This window comes from Formica exsecta, unplaced genomic scaffold, assembly GCF_003651465.1.
Source record: "Formica exsecta isolate Colony F162 unplaced genomic scaffold, ASM365146v1 scaffold192, whole genome shotgun sequence".
Classification (NCBI taxonomy): Eukaryota; Metazoa; Arthropoda; class Insecta; order Hymenoptera; family Formicidae; genus Formica; species Formica exsecta.
In genome coordinates, this window is record NW_021849218.1 from 635946 (window position 1) to 653698 (window position 17753).

At 31.1% G+C, this 17753-nt stretch overlaps 1 protein-coding gene across 1 annotated transcript in view; it reads right to left on the reverse strand.

Annotated features, from left to right (window-relative positions):
- Window positions 1-17753, reverse strand: part of LOC115233967 (peripheral plasma membrane protein CASK) — a 188232-nt gene that overhangs the window by 26353 nt on the left and 144126 nt on the right. Inside the window, exons 12-14 of the mRNA XM_029804634.1 lie at window positions 4655-4843; window positions 3914-4078; window positions 3497-3565 (exon numbers count right to left, since the gene is read on the reverse strand). Coding sequence (XP_029660494.1) covers window positions 3497-3565; window positions 3914-4078; window positions 4655-4843 — 423 coding nt within the window. The remainder of the gene's footprint in view (window positions 1-3496; window positions 3566-3913; window positions 4079-4654; window positions 4844-17753) is intronic.

Genomic DNA, 17753 nt, shown 5'->3' on the forward strand with positions numbered 1-17753 from the left:
AAAAACTGTTCTCTCAATTTAATTTTATTGGATTTGGCGTTATGCTGAAAGAAACCTTTGTCTTGCGTAGCACTGCTTGCGTACTGAGAAAAACAGCGAGATATATAAAAGAATAGAAAATAATATTTTCTGTTATAAAAACGATCGTGGCAAGTGAGTGTAAATACTTATTAGTATTTCTCGGTACGTCAAGCAGTATTAGTTATATCTGAATTCTTTTTTTGTAAAACAGTAAATAATTAATTAAAAAGAATATCATTTCATATATTGTTATGCATATGTGTATCTTATACTACGGGTATAACTCTGGTGAAAACCTCTGCAAGTATTGATCACATTCAAGACATATTTGTTAAACAGCGCATTATTTCAATATATTGTACAATTCTTAGAGAATGGATGATACTTTGTGCAACGGTTTGGCTTAACACGATTACGCTCTGATTTAACATCAAAATTATTACGCTTTGAATGTGATCTCGTTTTTACTTCCACTAGTGCCAATTACATACGTTTTGCATTATTGCTTGAAATCCTATTTTGAAGTAATTAATGGAACGTAATAAAAAGCGATATGAGACGTGTCTATTTAAACATCTCCAGTAAATTGCCCGTTTTATAAAAACAGGTGAGATAAAAATTTGCTAATTGAATGAACATTAAAAATAATTATCTCATAAGAAATCTCAAAAGTATATCATTATTTTATAAATTATAAATTGCACGAATCTTCTATTAAATACATATAAATTAATTTTCAAGAGATACTTTTATTTCAAAAATTCCGTAAAATTTGTCAGGAATTGTTATTTATCAATTTATAAATCAACGTTAATATGAAAATTTGTTAAAAATCTCATTAGAATTGAACAAACAAAATTTGAGTGTAATAAAAATCATCCAAGCATTGAACAATATCGTTCACTTTTAAATTTCTGAAATTGTCAGTTGACAAATGAATTTTTGAAAAAGCATTGTTTAAAGTGGTTTCAGTAAACAAACCCAGTTTATAACTTTTTTATCCGATTTTGCTTGATCGTATTGTAAATCAAAAATGAAAAACTGTTCAGCCAAAACCAATTTATTGACATCGTGAAAAAACTAAATAAAGTTTACCTGCGCTCTATGACTGTACTATGATCCGAAAAAAGATAAAAATTTATAAATTCTATTATGCTGCTCAGAATCATTGTAATTGTACGATTTATTCAAACGGCAAATATTTATAATCACAAAAAAGGAAGTTGCTTTAAGAATTTAACGTTTCATTCTTCAAGAAGTAATTAGTGCTCTAATTATTAGAAACTCTAAATATGGCCAAACGTTGAACTATCAAAATTTGTCACCGAATATATTCAACTATTCGAGAATATTGCGCGTAAGCTGGCGCATGTAAACCGCCAGATATCAATTTTCGTTCCTTCCGTCAATGTTAACAAAGATTAGTAGTGAAACTATGTCCCAAGTTACCTAAGATTCTAAGATAACTTATGACATCGATAGGTGAATATCCTTGTTCGTTATATGTTTAAAAAATTAGAAAAAAGGAATTTTGACACATGCATCAAAATTATATTTTGTTCTGTGCGAAGATGTAGTAAAAGTATTTATATAGTAATATATAAGAATTAAATTTATCCATTAATTTATTTATTAAGTTTAGTTATTAAAAATTGATATTAAAATCATCAAAGAATATTAATTAACTTATTTTTAGGCTCACCCTATATATGTGTTATATATATATATATATATATATATATATTAGTTAGGAATAACAACTGTGTATTAAAACATGTCAAAAGAATATACTTTACGAGTATACATTATATAAAAGATGTCAAGAGAATATATTTCACCTAATTGTTTTTCATAATATTATTCTTATATAAAGTTCATACAAACTTTGCTTAATTCCGGCAGAAAATTTACCAATTTATTAATAAGAGCTCCTAAAATAATTCCAAATTTCCCATAAAAACGTCCATGTTGATACATTATTTTTTATTACCAATTACATAACGCGAAAATTTTTTTCTAATAGCGGATTATCCCATATGTGATTATCCATAATGGACACTATTAACTGTCTTCTCCTGCAAACTTCTTGTAAACTCCGTGGTCTACCTTGGATGGAATTACGCAGGAAACTGTATACAAACTACAAACTATTGAGAAACTAATCGCATATCCCTCTGTTCGTTATCGGGCTCAAAACTTTCCTAATCGCGGAACGGATAATAGGCAGAGACTTCTCGCACTTCACATGGGTTCTTCCAAGTACTTCGTATTATACGTAGAATACAAATCCAACTTATATAAAGCAAAATATGGAGCAATATTTCATTACAAAAGCTAGTCGTGTAAAGTTTGAATCATCTAATTAAATTAAATTCTTGATTTTTCCTTTATGTATAATTATCTGTAATAATTTGCATATATAATATATATAACGTAGCGGAAATTTTATTAGCTGTTTATTATTATAAGCTCTATCAGGATTTCTAAAGTTCCTCTTGTTAGATCAGAAGATCGTGAGAGAAACTAAGACAAACTATTTAAGCGATTGATAGATCACGCTTCGAAGCATGTCCCTAGGTTATAATCAATAATAACATACAAGAGACATAATATTAATGCTTGACTAGAGAACTAAGTTTAATTTTATAATGGATATATAGTTGATTATAATTTGTTTACAATCTAATTATTAATTTATATAAATCAATAAATAGTAATTAAAAATTATAAATATGCTTGTGTAAATAATCTCTCAAAAAATAAATTAGTAAATCATAAATAAATAAATAAATAAATAAATATTTTGATTCGACATATTTAAAGGTTTAAATATATAAATTATATTTTTAATATTGCATATTTATCATCCAAATCTACTCTAATAAAGTATCACGATAATATTATAGAAATTCGCGAAACCATTATATGACTAGTGTATTCGCTAATAAAGCGTATTGAAAAAAGCCTAATTATCTGCTACCTACATGCATAATTACTTATTGGAGCTACAAGCTATCTACTCTATAAGGCTTAAGTTCGTAAATCAATTTCGCTCGATAAATTTAGCAGTATCATTGGAAGAAGGCATAAATTTATTCTATTGGAAATCCAGCTCTCAATTATGTCTTGAAACGAATGTATTTTTGGCGATTCTATGAATACGCGATCTAATCGGATAAACTACTTGAGATCAAAATCGAACGTCTTAAGACTTTCGCGATCGTAGGGCCGATAATGGGTTTAAGCGACGTCTAGGCGTGCTCTCGGTAGACGAGGAAGCGCTCTTAGACTTGGAAGATTTTGACGCTTTAGACGTCTTCTCTTTGCTCGTGGTAGCTGCAGAGGTTTTCACCGGTTTCCCGGGTTTGTTCGCACCACCTCCAGAGCTAATGCCCGTGGAGGTTGCGGATGATGCGGGCTTACTAGACGCGATAGTGTTTTGGGAATGGGTTTGGGTGTTGGGTCTTACTTGTACCTCGCAGGGGGGCGGCGCGCTCCTGTACGACGGCACAATCTTGAAAGTTACAGATCCTCGTGCCTCCCGCTGTAACAGTCGAAAGAGATCGACTCTTTAGATATTATGTCTATGAGAAAGCAAAAGTAATGACTTATTTGAATAAAAACGAGTACAGACTCGAGATTTGTGTGTGTAATGGGTGTGTAATGGAAGAAAAAAAATTATATATTTTCCAATAATAAAATGATATCGAATGATATGTTGCTTCAAAATATAACTTTTGTTAAATTTACAATTAAAATTTATATCAGTTATAATATGTCTTTTTTTTCAAAGGAACATCAAATTATATTTATAATCCAGTTTACCAAAAAGAATTTTGTATTTTTTAAATTTCACCCACGATTGTGAGGGTAATTTTATGATAATACTTACCAGAATCTTTTGCAAGGCATTAACGGATTGATTCTGAACTGGTATACCATTGATTTCTCTGATCTCGTCACCAACATGAAGAGTGGCTTGTCTATGGATCATCCCACCATGCATAATCCGTGCAACAAAGCATTGTCCATCTTCGTTCATTTTTAATGTGATTCCCTAAAATGTGACAGAACCACACGAAATAAAATAAAAATGGTAAATGCAGAGCACGTTAGCGATAATCAGATATGAAATTTTTGTTGGCAATGTGTTTCTGAATGTTAATGCTGCGTTAAGCCGCATGTATAGTAAATAATAATGCAAATTTAAAATTAAAATTTCTATGATAATATCCAATCGTTTATTTTGTACTGCACATAAAAATTTAACATTTATCATTTTCAAAATATGAGATATTGTGAATAGTCTATTGTATTTTTTTTTTATTTGTCTCACAACATAAAATAATATTTGCGACATAAATCTTTTAATATGATACATTTTAACTCAACGTTTGTATATTTTATTCTTTCGCTGAAAATTGTGAATAGCATTTTTCCTTAACAAATGTATATATCTATATATATTGATATTATTTCACGTAAAAATCATGTCACAGAGAGAGAAAGAGAAAGAGAGATTGCAAGTAAATTTCATATAGTGTCGTAAAATTAAATACTGGTTTAAAACGCCGTCTCGTATTGCCGAAAAGGCACGTTTCTGCAATTACAGGTGCTTTGAAGTGCTACTCACCATCGGCTCATCCGTGTTCTTCTGAAACTGCACCAGTCTGACGCGAGTGATTTTCTCGTCTAAATCACCGTTTTGTCCTTCGAGGTCGTCGCCACCATTTAGATACGTGAGAAGCGGCGGTGGTGTTACTCTGGTGGCTTCCTCGCCGTAGACCTCGTGGCCGGCAACATCGTGCGCTTGTAAGAGTGCCTGAAACAGAACGCAAAATAAAATTGCAAATTAAGCTACTAACGTCACTATCTTCCATGTAGCAAAATACATAATCAATTCGCCATTATGATAGAATCATACTAAAGAGAAACCTGTTTTCCATATTTGATGCAGTTGAATTAGTCGAATTATGCGCCACTTTTTAATTATAATAGTTACCATGATAATAAGGGATATTTTTGTTATATGCAAATACATTTTATTCGTAAAAAGAATTTTGATAGTTCGTTAGTCATGCAGTTTACTTTTGCGATGCTGTCTCATAAATAAAATGATGATTCCAATTGTGAAAAAAAGAAGCAAACAATCAAATTTTGATTGCTGATTGTGTCCTTTATGCAGAACGTGATCTAAATATGAATATTGAATCTCGTTATCGATAAAAAAACATTGCTTTTTTCAGATTGTTATATGGTCATATCGTATACACAAGCATATAAAAAAATGTTTTACATATTGCACATATTGACTATATTAAGGAAAAAGTTATATACTTTTTGAGAAAATATATGCTACATATAATTTTTTATATAACATGCAATTATCTCTCTTTGTCAATTATTTAGAGACCCTACATGAAACATGAGATGTCATATTATACACATGCAATATTTTTCACATGGAAAACGTGTATCGCATAAGTAGCAATATGTATAGATGCAGGCGTTACTATCAAACTGAAAGAGCGTAAAATATGCAGTTTAATTTACATTTAAATTATCGACTTTCATTAAAATTCAAATGTAAATTCTGATTTTAATAACGGGATAGCATACATGATAAACAAATAAATGATCGCTTTCTACTTTACAAAATGCATATTAATAAATGCACTTATAAACATCATGTTTGCTGCATATTTTATTTTTTTCCTTGTCAAAAATATTTTACTGCTAAATATATACATACATACATATATAGTTATATCTATATTTTTGTACTATATGTGATATTATAGCTGTAAAAAATATTGTCTCCCAAAAAATCTATTGCATGTACAATATTACATTAAAAAAGTATATAATCTTTTATAATTTGACAGCTTTTTATTGAAGTTATTAGTAGAAATATCTTATAGTAAAAAAGATATGTATGCATTTGACATACATACAAATAAACTGGCTAAAAGAAAAGTGCTCTACGAAATTTATGATGTTTACGTCGACTGTACGTTGAATACATAATAACTTTTCACGGAGCATATGTAAAAAATGGCAGATAACATTCGAAATTGATTTCGAGTATTGAGAACTAATGGCTAAAACTTATTTATCGCTTTAATTCAAACATTAGTTTATTTAGTAATTAAAAACTAGTAAACACTTTTTTTTTATGTTTAGAAGGTAAATAATTTTTTATTCTAACGATGTGTCATTTTTTAAATAAAATGTAAAAGATTAAGATAACTAAACAAAATCTTAATAAAAGTTATGGTTGCATACCGCTATACTAATGTGGCAGATCATGAATATTTTAAATCTTGCTTATCTTGTAAAACGGATTTATTCATATAGTCGAATCTCTCCGATGTTTAATATCGGAAGCTCCAAAGTTCAAGTATTAATCTTAATATTTACTAAACTTATTATTTACTAAAACTTCAGCAACAGCTTTCCGCGTTACATGTTACTATGACGATCGTAACTGCGGTTGTAGTTCAATAACAGTATTTGGATACTGAGTTCTAGTTGTCGGCCGATCAAGCTTAAAGCTTAATCTGTTACGATCTCCGAAATTGTCTCGGGCGAATTTGACTTGCTTGCGCTGCGAACTCTAGTTTGAGAATTGTACGTTGCTTTGATACGTTGAATTACATGTTTGCATAATCCTCTGTCGCGGATAATATCGCTTCTCTGCTAAAATTTACACTCGTGTAGAAACTTCCATGTATAAGATGGTATTTAATAAAAGAGCAATCGTTTAAATGTATCTCTCGTCTTATTTTAATTCAATTTGAAAAAATATTTTCTGCATCGATTACTCTGAATTTCTACAAACTATGCTTAAATATGCATAAGATAAATCAGCGTATATTGTCACACGTGATATTCATATGGGATCATGGAAACGCTTTGTTCATGGACGTAAAGGATACTCGAAGGGGTTACGTACGAGCACTTTGTCCAAGGACAGTACTCGTTCACCTGAAACGCGGCCAAACTCGTCATCTACGACCTAGTTGATAGCAACGACACGTCTCTATTTCTCCTTTCTCGCGCGTCTACTTTGTATGCAAATCGCACATGGAAAAAACATATTTCAAATACACTGCAAATAGAACGAAATATAAAGAAAAATGATAAACTCAAAGACAAATTATTCGCTATGATATGTATGCATATAAGTCGCGTTTCAGGCGAGAAAAATATCTGTAAATATGCTTTAGATTATATTTGAAATATTTTTAAATCTCGATATTCAATATGGCTCAAGTAAGAATTCTAGGTTTTGTAGCTATCAACTGGCGATTTGTCACAGAAAAGTGAGAAAATATAAAGAACAAAATAATCGTTGAAATAGAAAAGATAAAACTGTTATAAAACATAAATAATGAATTAATCTTAGTACGATTACACGACTGTATTTTTGCCTATTTGCTGCACCATCTGGTCAGAGTAAGCACAGCCAATTCAAAGAAAACGAGAACGATCGTGGAGGTTATTTAGATACTATTTGTTCACAATGCCGTTAATCAAATGCCGTTAATTACATTAGCACCATCGGATATTCATTAATTAAGGCCAGCCATGGAGCTGCCAGGGAAAGGGCAACAATGTCCATCAAAGTTTTTTTTTTTTTAGTAATCTATTAGAATTGAAGAATCTATCGTATAACTTATTGTAATTACGCTATATACGTTTCACTATCATTCATTTTTATAGTGGAATTCTTTTCTTCAAGGTTTCTCGACAATACATACGAGTGTCAAAGAAACCATTACATATTCATAAATTCTATGTTGAAATTGCGCACTTGAAATGTTTTCATTCGGGAAACGTCTCATTATCATAATTTCAGAACGCCATAATGCATAATATTGTTAGGTATATATCTGTAACAGTTACAAATAGCTTTAGCAGACACTCGGAACTATCTCGCAAAGTGTAGAGCTGCTGCGATTTTGACATACGAAATGGCAGCACGCGAGAAATCCTGCATAACGAGAGAAAAATATCAATCGCAAACTCTGTGGAAACATCTGTCAATTATTTTGATATATATTAGAATGCTGGATATATAATTAAAGTTTAAAATTAAATTAATTAATAACGCATAATAATAAGTTAGAGTAATAATACATATTTGGCTCTTATAATATATCTTTATAACATTTTTGTATACATTTAAATAAAAAAAGAAATTTAGAGGTATAATATAAGGATAAATGTCCCATATATATCAAAAAGTTTCGATTTTTATTTGATAATAGCGAGAGGGTTATTGCAATTTCGTTTCAGATATTAATACGCGCTCGCGCGCGCAAGCATATGCAAACTGGTCCTTGGATTCGGGGATAAAATAATATTACTCCATGCAAATTGAAGTGCGATGTATCCGTGGCTCTGGCATCATTCGTACTCCGGAAGCCAATTCATCGGTCTGCAATATCAAGGGGAATAGAAGGGGGTGAAAGGGGTGGATGCGGTAAACCGCGACTGTGGGTTGCTTCAATTGCGGTACATATACGTTCCGTGTTAAAATTTATAATCATTCTTCTTCCGCCAAAGTTGAACAAATGGCTCGGATGGATGTTGCTAAATAATATTGGTGTGATAAAATTCATTCAATGTGCTCGTCAGCTATTATTTACACTACTGATATCAATTGCCGTCTATAATTGTGGTCTTAATGCGTGAGAAATATATATTTCCTTTTCGGATATAAAATAATTTTTCTTCGAAAAATATGGGTGAAAAAAAGCGCCAAATCGACGAGGGAACTGACTTAATCGCGAGATTCGAAAATCCGACTCAATCATCGTTTAGCGACTGGATATCCGCGGTTATTCCTGCAAGGATAGTTCTCTTCCAAGGCAAATTAAAATTCAATTATATGTAAATCTGCTGTCTGAGAAATCATTTTAGATTGGAGAATTATTAAATTAAAATCTATACAATGTGATCCTAAGACCATTGTTTCAAGACACTCTACAATTTTCGCGAATCTTTTAATATATTTTTTAAAATTAACATTTTAGTTGAAGTTTAAAAGAGACCCTCTTTTTTATTTATTACTTAAATTGATTGTAAGACTTATAAATTTCAAATTATAAATAATTGAAAATAAGTGATTCTAACAGAAATTAATTTCTAAAACTGTAAAATAGATAAAAAAGTGTTGCATTTCTTATAATTTTAAACTTTGGCTGAATTAGAATAGAACGAATTTTAATTTTACAATATCAAGATATTTAATATTGTAAGATAATAACTTGTAGAAAGTTACATCAAAAGATATTTAATCAAATTTTCATTAAGAAAAAATCGACTTACAATTGCTCAGAGTATGAAAGAAATATATAATAATGTTTTGGAAGATCTAATATTATATGACTTTTTCGTGCTGCGGTATATTTTAAATTGCGGTTTTAAAATTGTTAATATCCATATACTAAAAAAATGTTATAGTTCCTAGATTTTTTTGCTGCGTTGGATATGTATTTATTGATGAAAAAATATAAAAAAATAGAATAAAACAGTTATTTAAAATGTTACAGTTGCATATATCTGTGAAAAATAATCTTTAATTCAATCGTTGACATAGCATAACATCAATATTTTTAACGCTGCAGTATACATTGTGTATGACCCAATATTTATCAGATTTGTCTTATTGTTCGTCAAAAACAATTTTGCGATATTGCATTAATAAAATTTAAATATATTCGTCGATAATATTTTTACATAATAAACTATTGCCCACAAAACCGATTAAGAAAAACAGATAATGCCGAAATCTGAATGAAATATAAGCTGATAAAATGTTGCAAAATTTTTTTTTATACTTATGCATATGATATAAATACAATTAAATTATTATTTAGAGTCACAGGATCAAAATATCGAATAATTATGTTTAAAATGGACAATGAGGATATGAACCATTTGTTGAATTAATGTTTTGGGGGAAATGGTTCCTATGGGAATATCATTTTCAATTATGTGCTCATAGAGAGAAGGAGAGACAGACAGAGAGAGAGAGAGAGAGAGAGAGAGAAAGAGAGAATCGTTGACTATACAGGTATCTGCCGATTAACACACAAATGACCTGTTGTCAAGACCCAATCGCTGGGTACAAGGATGTAGAGCGATTGTTACAACATTAGTCCCTTGACTAGTTCCTCGTCTAGTACATTGCGACCATATGGATATGTCCGATGACTATATTGGATTATCCTCTTATTGTCAGTCACTATTGTTAGATACCGCAGGCGCTTTTTTTGCGTTCTTTTTCAAACTGTACGATTTTTCCTGTTTACAAAGGAATGATTGTATAAAAGACATACGAAAAACACGTTTTTCGATGTATTTCTTTGTAAAACGTAAAAGGAGCAGTAGAAGAGTAGGAACGCGTTTGCGATTGGGCGGAGATCGACATATTCGTGAAAATAGCGCTGGTCTCTGTCGATTGTGATGAATGGACGCGATTTGGACTGCCAGCACTCGTTGGTTTTCGGTGATTTATTCTGGAGAATTGACTCCGGCGGATCTCCCCGCCGTTAAATGTGCTTGGAACGCGACGAATTATCGCCTCGCGCATGAACATACACGGCGCCTTCCTCGAGTTCGCACTTTGGCTCTTCGATCGTACGGCGTGAAGCGATGTTGGAACATATATATTATATTGAAAACGTATTTATCTTATTTTAAAGCGAGTAGAACGTTGCAATAACAACCTGCAGGAGAAAAACAAATAAAGCAAAAGATTTTGTGTGCATACTAGTTATATATAAAATTTGATTAAAAATTTTAATTGAGATATTTATGCAATCTCATTCATATTTAACTGATGAGAAATGCCGATTTAATTTATATATGTAAATATATTTATATTAAACATAAAAATATATATTTATATACATTATATATATTATTTATATATTATAAATGTATATGTTATATAAATTAATTTTTTGTGTAGATCTCTCATATATTTTTCTGTTGAACAATAAACATTCTTCAAACATATTTGGAAACAAATGGATATCAAAAGCTCATATATATCGATTATCGTTATTATTCCGAGATATAAACTAATAAATGGTCACAATGATATATGTATACGTACTCGTATATAACGCACCATAAAATCTTCATTTGCGAACCTAGGAGGACGATAAAATCCCGTTATACTTAATAATTGGACTGTCAGCGCATCATATTGTCAACAACTAAATTTGTTTCTCAGGAGGATATGTTATATATGAAGTATATAACGTTGATTCGCAATCTAGTAACGCCATCCTGCTTTATATTCGTCCAGCTCTGGTTGAACCTTGCGTGGCCATTTATTAACCTTTTTTTTCCCACGCCCCACTTAATTTCTCTGTCAGCGGCAGAAAGAATATAGGCGCTATATACCACCGAAGGCGAGGGCTGAACTCCAGCATTTTTAAGTACTTGCTAATGAACCGGCGTCGTTAAAAAATTTATTGTTCGTGAAAACATTATTCCGCCTTAAAAACGATGCAATCGATAATGAAACGCAAGCGTTCCCGTATATATACCGTATCCGACAAACGTTATTTGTTCTCTATGGATTGTCTTGGAAAAATATTCAGTTTATGGTTTAGATAAAGCGAAAATGAAATCAAAGGATGTTATCTACACTTATCCATACTTATAGCTTTCACATAAGAAGAATATCATAGAAAGAAAGTGCAAATTTTTAAGTTCTGTATAGTTTGTAAAAAGGTGAGATTATAAGAGTTCTTTCTTTAAATAATATTTCTTTTCACAATTTTATTCGCTGAGTATATATATCTACATAAGCGAAATGATTATTGATATCCATTGAAATAGTTATTTGTCACAAAAAGATACTATATTACTATCCAGTCCCATTGCGGATTTTATCACTTACAAAATATCGTTGAAGCGCGGAATTAAATTCTTGACTCATTCGACATAAATCCGACCAATCCGCCAATTAGTATATATCTTGAAATAACAGCTTGTAAAATTTTTCATATAACTCATTACGGAAAAATCTGAACATGACAGCGGACGAGAAATTCGGAAGGTTATTAAAGCGTAAAAGCAGTAGGTATGTAAATCGGAGAAATCGTAAAATTAATTATAACGACATTATAAAGCTATCTTTAAAATCGTAGTCGAATACCGAAATTCGTAACGGAATTCCTGAAATATTTCGAAGGAAAAGGACACGCGGAAGGATCGAATGATAGAGCGGAAGTTCTATTCCCGCATAACGCAACGACGCAGGTGCATCACGAACGGCATAATGCACTGCGTAGCTAACTTCCGCTTTGTTTTGCGCACTCAGAAATATATTCTCTAGGTACATAATATACAAGTTATGTAACACGGTTATGCATATATACTGTACGGTACAATGAATATGAGGTATGAAACTCGCAAATATATGTGCCGTGCAAAACGTTGTTCCATTTTTTGACATTTTCCAAGCCATTCTTCATCAAGTTATGTCATTCTAAATATTTATAAATTTGTCATTCATAAATTTATACTCGATCTATCATCTGCGTATGTAAAACCCGAAGACTCCCATTATCATTTCTATAAATAAGGGATTATCTTAAAGTCAATCATTTCTTTAGCGAAAATTTTATGAGACCCTTTTTATTTATTGCAGGATTTGCAATGTTTAACATTAAATATCCCAGCGCAAGCTTTAATTAAATATTTATTGAAATACAAACCCAATCATTCATAAAAATGGTAAAAAATCCTAAATAAATATAGTGATGTAAAAAATATAATTAAAAAATCATTTCGAAAAATTTACATTTCAATTTTATTTTATCTTTAAGAAAAGGTAATATTAAACAAGAAATGCCTTGTAAGGGAAGTTAAAAAGAAAGAGAGAAAAAGAATGAAAGAAATATAAGAGATATAAACCGCTTGATACCGTGGACGATATTATTTCGCAGTGAATTCCAAACGGTGCGAAAAGCGACCGTATTGATATACTTTACCTAGATAAAAATTGATGGAAACTGCGCTTTCTATTGTTTACGTTATTTTCTATGTGCGGAAAAAGCACGCAAAACATAAGTAGCACGTCGGAACTAAGGAATCTCGCATATAAAGTGGAGTAGACGCGTGTATGGCCAGACAAGGCGTCCTCTTCGCTGATGCGAGGACTACATTTGCCATAGTGGATCAACTTCCGGCTTTCAATAAACTTGTGTCACACGTTCCATTCAAAGCAAACCATGTATGAGAGTACACCATTTCCCGTATCCTATTTTCGAGTTTGTGTGACAATTATAACGACTGCGCGAATGTCGAAATATCGTTATGAAAATTAAAAGCCAAGAGTGAGACTCGTAAAGTACTTAAAAAGTACTTTAAATTAATGGCCGCTTCGCCAAATGCACGTACAACTAAGCGGATTATTTAAGAGTCTCGGCCTACTTTTAAATATTGAGTATAAGGCATTTTTATATTGATAGTGAAGCTAAAATAAATAAATTATTAGTTGGCGTAAATAAATATCAAACAAATTAATATATTATATTATAAAATATAAGTTCCCACATTATATTTTAATAAATTTATTTTAAAATAGTAAAAAATTTTTACCAATGATTAAAGTGCGTATTATTAGTAAAATAATTTGCAGTAGTAAAAATGAGAAAACTTTGAACTAATAAAAATCTTAAAAAGCACATATATCGCCTAAAAGTATAATAACATGTTAAAAAAAATTATTTAGAGAAAAATAGAGTTTGCGAAGTAAAATATATCTTTAACATAAGGAAATGAAAACAGTTATATAGCGAATAATTTATATCAATAATAAATCTGTTCGTCTCGTAAAAATACTGCAAATTTTACAACGCATGCAACAGTAATACTACCATTGCCGGCTTCTTGGAGATTTAAATGCTACGATGGTATTATTACCATTGTACGTAAAATGTTACCTATCATGTTGAGTAAAGTTGTATGTTCTAGAATTTACGATGTTTGTAAATTTTTATGGCTTAGAAAGTACCGAAAATATCGTAGTAACTGTTGATGTGTGAGAATATAATTCTTGGATGAAATATACAACATTGAAACAATGTATTGGAGCAGCTAAAAGTAGAAATTATTATTTCTACAAAGATACTAGTAAAAATTTTAATGTCTTCAACTAACAATAATCGTCTTCATCGTACAAACTACATATTATCCTGTTGTACATTTGTTAGAAAATGGAAAAAAATGGCCTTATTACATACATCTATTATCTCCATGCCTTGTATTTTACAGTTCTTTTCGTCTCTATCACTGATGAAATGGAAAATATCTTGACTTTTTCTTTGTTAATTATTGATAAGTTGCTTGAAATGAAAAATATACAGATAATTAAAAAAAAGGCACTCTCAAAATAGATTTTTCGAAAATATAAGAAATTAATGCAAAATGACAAAGAATATAGAAAGAACAAGTATATATAACATTTAATAAAAATAAGATAAATGAGATTTTTGTTAAGATTAATTGATTGATTAATTTTTCCATCGTATCAGTCTGCAGTTAATTGGTGCATTCAATGTTGAATGACAAACGATATCGTTGCAAGGTGGTATGCATCAGTGAATCCGAAATATAAATACAAAGAGTCACAAAGCAATGTAAATATAGTCATACAGAGAAAATATTACTGGCCTCTATCTCGCAATGATTACTATAAACTGCATTGTACGTGGAAATTACAATCAATTCATACCAATAATGTCCCAGTGATACGTGTAATTAGAATCTGGAAATAATGTAAAATGCATTACCAATTCCATAAATGAACTTGTTAACGTGTAGTAGAGCGAATAACGTTTCTCTGTTGAACTGCGAAAACTCGATTCATGTCCGATATTAATTAGCAATATAGTGGTCGGATTGTGTATTGAGGAAAAATTTAATCAAATGATGTTGGAGATATGTAATTTTACAAATCTCATGTCGCGGGTTTATTAGTCTGGCAATAACTAATGTTCACATACAAAATATATGTATGTTTAATCTTATCTGTTATAACATGTTTTCTCAATATATGGAACTTCTGTGTGTGTGTGTGTGTGTGTGTGTGTGTGTGTGTGTGTGTGTGTGTGTGTGTGTGTGTGTGTGTGTGTGTGTGTGTGTGTGTGTGTGTGTGTGTGTGTGTGTGTGTGTGTGTGTGTGTGTGTGTGTGTGTGTGTGTGTGTGTGTGTGTGTGTGTGTGTGTGTGTGTGTGTGTGTGTGTGTGTGTGTGTGTGTGTGTGTGTGTTATATAACAAATAAACAATAGCAATAAAATAAGACGATTGGCTGCGTAACGCCATTTGTCAAATTTATTTGCTGAAAGGTATCACCATCGATATTTATTGATTTCTAAGATTAAATTGGGTACAGAGCAATCAATTTGTAATCGTAATTAAATGGCAACATACTACTCTATATTCATGTGTCCCTGATTTCATACTGCTGTGTGTGTATGTGTATTGGCATCAATACATTTTCGAATTGTCATTCTATTACAATTGCAATTTGTTCCATTTCTTTCGTCGGGCATTCGCTATTTGCGCTGCTTATAGCGCACAAGTCTTGTCGCCATCGATTTTGCTCGTGACCTTAACGACTTAACCAATTAGATGAAACTTTGCTCGTGTATTTACCGTGAAAACAAAACTTTTCTATTCGCGTTGACAGCGAGTCATTTGTTAGAAAATGGAAAAAAATGGCCTTATTACATACATCTATTATCTCCATGCCTTGTATTTTACAGTTCTTTTCGTCTCTATCACTGATGAAATGGAAAATATCTTGACTTTTTCTTTGTTAATTATTGATAAGTTGCTTGAAATGAAAAATATACAGATAATTAAAAAAAAGGCACTCTCAAAATAGATTTTTCGAAAATATAAGAAATTAATGCAAAATGACAAAGAATATAGAAAGAACAAGTATATATAACATTTAATAAAAATAAGATAAATGAGATTTTTGTTAAGATTAATTGATTGATTAATTTTTCCATCGTATCAGTCTGCAGTTAATTGGTGCATTCAATGTTGAATGACAAACGATATCGTTGCAAGGTGGTATGCATCAGTGAATCCGAAATATAAATACAAAGAGTCACAAAGCAATGTAAATATAGTCATACAGAGAAAATATTACTGGCCTCTATCTCGCAATGATTACTATAAACTGCATTGTACGTGGAAATTACAATCAATTCATACCAATAATGTCCCAGTGATACGTGTAATTAGAATCTGGAAATAATGTAAAATGCATTACCAATTCCATAAATGAACTTGTTAACGTGTAGTAGAGCGAATAACGTTTCTCTGTTGAACTGCGAAAACTCGATTCATGTCCGATATTAATTAGCAATATAGTGGTCGGATTGTGTATTGAGGAAAAATTTAATCAAATGATGTTGGAGATATGTAATTTTACAAATCTCATGTCGCGGGTTTATTAGTCTGGCAATAACTAATGTTCACATACAAAATATATGTATGTTTAATCTTATCTGTTATAACATGTTTTCTCAATATATGGAACTTCTGTGTGTGTGTGTGTGTGTGTGTGTGTTATATAACAAATAAACAATAGCAATAAAATAAGACGATTGGCTGCGTAACGCCATTTGTCAAATTTATTTGCTGAAAGGTATCACCATCGATATTTATTGATTTCTAAGATTAAATTGGGTACAGAGCAATCAATTTGTAATCGTAATTAAATGGCAACATACTACTCTATATTCATGTGTCCCTGATTTCATACTGCTGTGTGTGTATGTGTATTGGCATCAATACATTTTCGAATTGTCATTCTATTACAATTGCAATTTGTTCCATTTCTTTCGTCGGGCATTCGCTATTTGCGCTGCTTATAGCGCACAAGTCTTGTCGCCATCGATTTTGCTCGTGACCTTAACGACTTAACCAATTAGATGAAACTTTGCTCGTGTATTTACCGTGAAAACAAAACTTTTCTATTCGCGTTGACAGCGAGTCGCTAGTGAAAACTTCCTTGCGGGCACCGCCGCGCCGGTTTTTCCTCGCAGGAGTTACCGAAACAAAGAGATAATATACGAAATAGCAAACAAGAACGAGTTGCCGTGCAAGTATTTAAGTTACAAAGAAACAACATAGAGAGCAGAAAAGATTCCGTATTATTATTCTGTACTATCTACAATTTTACTCTCATACAGTGTCTGTACATTTTAAAATTATGTCGATAACTTTTGTCGCAATTTCCTGCTAGTAGAACTACGCAAGATGCAAGAAATTGCTATAGTCATTCTCACATTACCTCTATCGAGTTGGAAAAGTTTAATATGCACGATCCAATATTTGATCTATCTTCGTAAACAATTACACATTGATATTGGCGTGAACGTTGGATAGCGTCATCTTACATTTCCAAATTTGAAAAGTTAAACATAGCTCCATTGCTTGCACTGAACTATTGCTTGATATTGATGTTCGACTTTATCACAGTAATTCAACATTATTCTTGTTATATAGAGAGCCGTTTATCAATAATTTTGAAACATAAAGTACTGTTTTTAAATTATTGATAAAAATAAAATTTTAAAAGAAAAGTATTTTTCCATAATATGTCAAAACTTGCACTGATTATTAATAGTTGACATTTGTTTGATGTTTAATATTATGTTACAAAATGATGTTTATTTTTTG